Source organism: Salvia splendens, chromosome 9 (assembly GCF_004379255.2).
Source record: "Salvia splendens isolate huo1 chromosome 9, SspV2, whole genome shotgun sequence".
NCBI lineage: Eukaryota > Viridiplantae > Streptophyta > Magnoliopsida > Lamiales > Lamiaceae > Salvia > Salvia splendens.
The window spans coordinates 34,482,884-34,489,537 of NC_056040.1; the positions used below are offsets into that span (position 1 = coordinate 34,482,884).

The 6,654-nt window shown below is 31.3% G+C and overlaps 1 protein-coding gene across 2 annotated transcripts; it reads left to right on the forward strand.

The window, feature by feature from the left end:
* The first annotated feature begins 1,197 nt into the window (after positions 1-1,197).
* LOC121747118 lies at positions 1,198-4,832 on the forward strand. 2 transcript variants are annotated; one of them, XM_042141107.1, is made up of 3 exons: positions 1,198-1,559; positions 1,644-1,943; positions 4,431-4,832. In XM_042141107.1, exons 1-3 carry the CDS (start codon positions 1,424-1,426, stop codon positions 4,799-4,801), a joined length of 807 nt encoding a protein of 268 aa, XP_041997041.1. In that variant the 5' UTR covers positions 1,198-1,423; the 3' UTR covers positions 4,802-4,832. The 2 variants fall into 2 exon arrangements, with proteins under 2 accessions (XP_041997041.1, XP_041997042.1); XM_042141108.1 differs by having other exon boundaries at positions 1,644-1,940.
* The last annotated feature ends 1,822 nt before the right edge of the window (positions 4,833-6,654 follow it).

The following is a 6,654-nucleotide window of genomic DNA, read 5'->3' on the forward strand; positions in this document are numbered from 1 at the left end:
TTTTTTTTTATCAATTCATCCTTTTGTTATTCAGGTAATGAAACACTCATCAATAATTTATCTTACAGATAGTGTAAGAGATCCTGAGTTGCGGGACTTAGATTACAATAATCTAGGTGGATATGATACTTGTAATAACCCTTAGCTATATTATAATTAGTATGTCCACTTATAGTTGATTATAGTGTTAATAAAATAGTGCACTAGATTCCTTGCAGAAGAAAATTTGTATTTATAATCTAGATGAAATGTACAATCTATTGGTTAAGGATTGTAGTGTTAGCTTAATTAATATGACTTTGGGACGGTGAATATCACTAGTGTGGTTATAACATTGATATATTTAACAATGGAATGTGTCTTTTTAATTTTTGTATATAACATTGAAAATACAATGCCCTGTTTTAACTTGTCAATACATATAAGTATTATCCAAACCTGACATCTTAGATAGTAGGTTAGTAGCTGGAGGGGGTAGTAGTGTTATTATATTGAATTATGTCTTAACAAAACTCATGTCGATAATATCCCCAATGAGTTATTCCATAAAAAAATTGAATAAATAAGGATATTCAATTAAACTTAACTCTGTGCAAATATATAACATAGAGATGAAGTACTATAAACTAACATGTTTTAATTAATTAATGAATATTAAACACCAGCAGAGGATTCATTATAAGAATCACTAAATTATTTATAATTTGGTTATGGATAAAAGTTTAATTTTAATTTTTAAAATAGTCCAAATAAATATTTCATCAAATTTTAATTACTTAAGTATTTTGATTTAAATAAAGAGAGTCCCAACCCCCATGGATAAGTCTGGCCAATAATTCCTTGGATCACATAGGATATTTATGAAAAAAGGAAGAAGAGAGACAATTATGTTTATTTCTTATTGAAGAATTATACAACGTGGACAAAACACAAACAATCGCCCAATACTTGTAGATTGATATTTAATTAACTGTTGATATCTAGAAATTTAATTCCGTGTATGTATTTAAATATTATTCATTTACTTAATATATTTAGATATTAAATAAATTCTTCACCGAATCTATTTAATTACAAAAACTACTTCCACGGAATAAATCAGTAAGGATGAGTTGTAAAATGTTTATGAAAAGAAATTACTATTCTTGGGAGTGTCAAAGTGATTAGTTAATTTCAATATTAGGCAAAAGTAGCAAAGTTAGTATGAGTGGAAGAAGGTAGGTGCTTAAATAAAATGTTAGGGAGATATGTGTGTTTCTCTTTTATCCTTTTGTAGAGGAAGAAAAGGAAAATACATTCGATCGCTCAACCAACGTTAACATTAAAATAAATGATGGCTCACCTTCTTCATGTGAATGCTGTAAAAGCCAAAGCTAAGTAAGATCTACTAACATCTAACTCTCTAGGAAAAAAATAGCCAAAAATGCTCAAGAGACAAGAGAGTTCACTCTCAGCATCTGGTGGACAAGAAACTCGGCATGCAAAAGCCATCGGGTGCATGTCAGGCGTCATTCGCCTCTTCTCCAAGTATCAAAATTCCAACAGACGCCTCACATTTGGTTAGAGTTGGACATTCATTTAGTAATTTGATTCTTCACAACACAATACAATACAATACAATATATGGAGATTGAATTTTTCAGGTAAAAAGCAAGAGAAGAAGAAAGCAGCAGCAGCAACTAATTCAGAGGGAGAAGTTAAAGTGGTGAGGAGCCCGACGCTTCCACCAGAGATCCGACGAGTAGAGATGGCGAGGCTCATGGGAGTGGAGGAGGATTCTAGTAAACGGCAGCGGCTGATGGAAGCTCTGGAGAAATGCAACCAAGATTTGGAGGAGCTGAAGAGGATCATCAAGGCGGTGCAGACGGCGAATGGTGGCACCAAAATGTGTACGGATGAGAAGCCGGCAGATGAGTTAACTTGTTCGCCCCTCACCACAGGTGGTTAGTCTCTTTTTCTTCACTACTTTTAAGACAATAATTCTTGTATAAATTATCTCAACTCTTTTTACGCTGCTCTTCAGATTAACAATACAATTAATTTATTATTAAGGAGAAAATTTTGGTGTATCCAAAACACAAGATTTGATTTACTCCATATATTAAATGATTGAATTAACATACATATAATATGACGTAATAAAACATGATTATTCGAGTCCAGCGTATAACCAAAAATTGAATGATATGTACTATTATCGTTAGTCATTCATGTGTCCTGAATAAAATTACATATAATTATAAGCCATGCATGTAAATTCATAAAAGAAATCATGAAACGATATAAAAATATAGGGAATATTATGTAACATGCACTATTCAAAATTGTCATTCTTATATGTTTTTTTTCCTTGTTTTATAGATGTTGAAGAAAACAATTTAAATATAAACAGAATAATCTTGTAACGTACAAAGTAGAACACCCATGCTCTGACTTGAGAAACCAATCCTATAAGGCAAATGTTGATAATAATATACTCCTCCTCCCCAATATGTGTCCCACTTTGATCTAATGCGGGTTTTACAAAATATAATAGAAAGTGGATTGAAAAAGTTAGTAGAATATGAGTTAGTGGAATGTTAGACTCACTATTAAAAATGGGATACACAAAAATGAAAAACTAAAATATGGATTGAGGGACAGAGGGAAGTATTATACATACAGTCCACATACAGAGATATTGGTACGTAATGAGAATATGGACTATATGTAAGTCGAATAGGGGGGAACTATGTGACTAAATTATAAGAACAAACAATTATATAAATATTTATAATTAGTAGCATCAAATATTATAATTGTTTCCTTTCTTTTTTCGATGGGGATTAAATACTTCAATGATACTTGGGCTTTAAGCTTTACCAGAGGATAAATCTATTGTTATCTTGAAGGCGTGCAATATTTCATCATAACATAAAAACTCGACCTCTCACACTAAAAATTACTACTACCAAATAATCAAATTATTGGTAAGAAATTAGAACCATATTAATACTGCACTATGATATAATTAGGAGGTCTATTTACATCATTGCATCATAAGTTTTATTTTTATGTTCTCCTGCACTATTTGAAAGGCTCTTGTTTAAAATCTCATCTCACATTTGCATATTATAAACCGATATCCCTTCAGTTAAAACAATATACATAATTATATACTCCCTCCGTCCTAAGATAAACGACTCACATTTCTTTTTGGGACGTCATAAGATAAGTGAGTCATTTCCTTTTTGAGAATTCTTTCTCTTACTTTTTCTCTCTACTTTATTAACTCTCTTACTTTATTCAGTTTTCACTTTATTAACAAAACCCCATTTCTTTAAATTCCGTGCCGAAAAGTTTATGCTCACTTATGTTGGGACGGAGGGAATGTAATCGCAAATAACACTGGTCATGAGGCAGTCTGTCAAAGGAGATTAAAAGTGAATAATGGAAAATAAAGTAAAAACAGAATGAGTAAGTGTGGGTGCAGTTCCAACAGTAAAGAAAAGAAGTTACATCATTGTTGATTAGAACTTTTGCTTTTAATGACTGGTTTCTTATATACATAATTTTTGGGTCCACACCTCCACTTTCATCTATTTCACACTTCTGTCCACTCCATAATTTATGCAACGGTTACTTCTTTAATTCATCATTTCACGTGATTAGTGCAATCACGGAGATGATACTCATTTTATATCATACATAAATGTAGAGAATAAAATATCAAAGGCAAAATATAGTGTTGGATTCCATATTGCCAACATCTATAACGTAATAACCATTAGTTCTTAAAGCTGGTAAAAATAGTACTCCTAACTACCATCGTTGGAATATCTTAGTACATTATTACGATATTTGATAATTAATATTGCTCAAATATTATTTAATTTATTCATCATGTACGGGGAGAATATGTTTTGCGTTAAGTTAGTGACGACCTAAGTTCCTGAATCGACATAATTATTCTAATTTAAATAGTCCAAAAAATGTATACACACGCACACAAAAATGCAATATGTGATTTATTTAATTGTGTACAACGAGTACGTACCTATTATGATATCTAACACTCCATATCTTTGGATACATGAATAATATTTACTTAGAATGTAGAAACATATGAACATACCCTTCATGGGCCGGTGGATATTTTAGTCCTATAAATGAAAAAAAAAATGTTTCTTCCTATTTTACTCAAACTTTTCATTTTAGGTCGTAAATTTCGAATTGATTTTTTAGTGTAATTAAATTAATATTTTAAATGTAACAAGAGATCATTTAATAAGGGAACACTCAATTAACTTTAATATATTAATTAAATATCTCAATTCTTACTTAAAATAGAATAGTGTAAGTAGTTTGGAACGAGGCGAAATGGAAAAAATACGAGTAACATGGGACAGAGGGAGCAATAAAATATGATGAAATTGATGTTTGTCTTGCAGGAGAGGTGCAGGTTCCACAACATCGGAAGCCGACAGCAACAAAGAAGGCTGGAGAGGATGAGGAAGCCATAGCCATAGCAAGACTAGTGACCAAATCCACAATCATTGAATCATCACTTGAGATGAGGCGTCGGGCGGCGGCAGCAGCATCATCACCGCCTTGGAGCAGCAGAGCTATGGTTGAGAGCGTAGAAGAAGTGTGCAATGATATAGCATGGGGTGAAAAGAGGGAAATTGGGAGAATAGGGTTAGAGGTGCAAGATCATGTGTGCAGAGAGTTGATTGAAGAGCTTGTCAGAGACTTGAAATCTTCCTCCATTATTCCACCACTTCCTCTTGAGGCATGCAAAAGGAAGCTTTGTTTTTCATAAGTTTGTCAATGCAATTTGTATACTTGCATGATTTGAACGTTGATGATAAAATTGTAGGCATTTTTTAGTTTACTTCTTTTTAATTAATTTAGGTGATAAACAATATATGCCACTCAACTCAGATTTTTTAGTAATGGAAGGGTGCTCGATTCAACCAACTATGTCTACGTATTTGTCTTTTATTTTATTGTACTATTATGACTGCAATTCTCTCTTATACGATTTACAAGTAAATTGGGATAGTATTTACTCAACATATAAATTCATGACAAAATATATTACTATGAAATTTAAACACGATTAGGAATTTGACATGATTGACTTGGGCCCGGCAAATGCTTTGGACCAAATATATTAGGTAGTGTGTGAATAATATTGTCTTCGTGTTTGACCTTCTTGATTAGATCAGGATATATACCCCTAAAAAGGATCTGGATATATACACAACAGCTATCATGAATAGAACTCTTTAGAGAATGCCTGAATCAAGACCAAATTGCATGAAGAAAATACTCTCTTTCTTTATAAATAGAAACTCTCTTCTCTTTGAACTGTCCTCGAAATTAAAATTAGAAACTTTCTATTTTAGAAAATTTCTTTCTCTTTAATGAGGTGAGACTCATTTTTCACTAATATACTTTCTTTCTATCTCTCTTATTTTACTAATTTTGCAATAAAACATGTACCATTTCAAATGCTCCTATTTTTAGGGGACGGAGGAGTAGTACTAAACGAAAAGTGATATTTATGTCAAGCATTGTGTGGGGACGTTGCGTTTCAAAAGTTCCAACTTGTGCCTATCACTATACATGGTAAAATGAAAGACATCACGTTGCATTGATTTTTCAACTCAACTTCAAGCTCACTAGAGACTACAAGTTAAACAATGTATGGTGGGACGGAGGTAGTACCTTTTCTCTCTTATTTTATTGTTCTCGTACTTTATTCTTTTCAATTAGCATATTAAACATTCATTTCTTAATTGTTGTATTGAAAAAAATGACTATTAACGCAGAACTGAGAAAGCACTTTTTTTCATCTTATTTACGAGTATATATAAATATTAAGTAAACTGTAATATATGTGAAGAAAATGTCCCACTCCGTTCGGCATCATGTTCATGAGTTTATTGTAAGCATTTTTTTTGTCTAATTATTATGTTTCTTATATTGTGATCTTATCACAGGAAAACAATTGAAACCATGGAATTCACAATCCTTAATGATCTAAAGTCTAGCAATGGTAAATTAGTCATCAGAATATGGTGTGTGTGTGTGTATTTGAAGTGATTGAATATGGAGACAAATCAAATGTCAATTCCTTGTAAGGTATTTTCCATGATCGAGTGGCATGGGTGTCGTTATTTTGTTATTATTATGTCTTTTAGTTATTATCAAATCATTAATTGTCATTCTTTTTCCATGCAAGTCAATAGGATTCTTGGAACATTTTCCGGTACTTTACAAAATAAGTTTCGTGATCAAATTAGGGAAGGATTACTTGTTTTATTTTCAATTTTTTTAGAATAAATAGAGCTCAGACTCCTATTACAAATCATGAATTTACAATTACCATGTTCTCATAGACACAAATAGCTAAGTCATCGACCATACATTCTCAAAATTTATGTTGTGGTTTAAGACATTTGAGCTAGTAAATCATATTGGAAATGTTGATATGAAGACACTTTGACCATACATTCTCAAAATTTATGTTGTGGTTTAAGACATTTGTGATAATAAAACATATTGGAAATGTTGATATGAAGACACTTTCTGATCATTTATTAATATTATTATTATTATTATTATTATTATTATTATTATTATTATTATTATTATTATTATTATTAT

Excerpts from the sequence above, each read along its gene's own strand:
- LOC121747118 (XM_042141107.1), top strand. The coding sequence starts at position 1,424 with ATGCTCAAGAGACAAGAGAGTTCACTCTCAGCATCTGGTGGACAAGAA. Across the intron at positions 1,560-1,643 it reads CAACAGACGCCTCACATTTG|GTAAAAAGCAAGAGAAGAAG; the intron begins GTTAGAGTTGGA and ends TGAATTTTTCAG. Across the intron at positions 1,944-4,430 it reads TTCGCCCCTCACCACAGGTG|GAGAGGTGCAGGTTCCACAA; the intron begins GTTAGTCTCTTT and ends TTTGTCTTGCAG.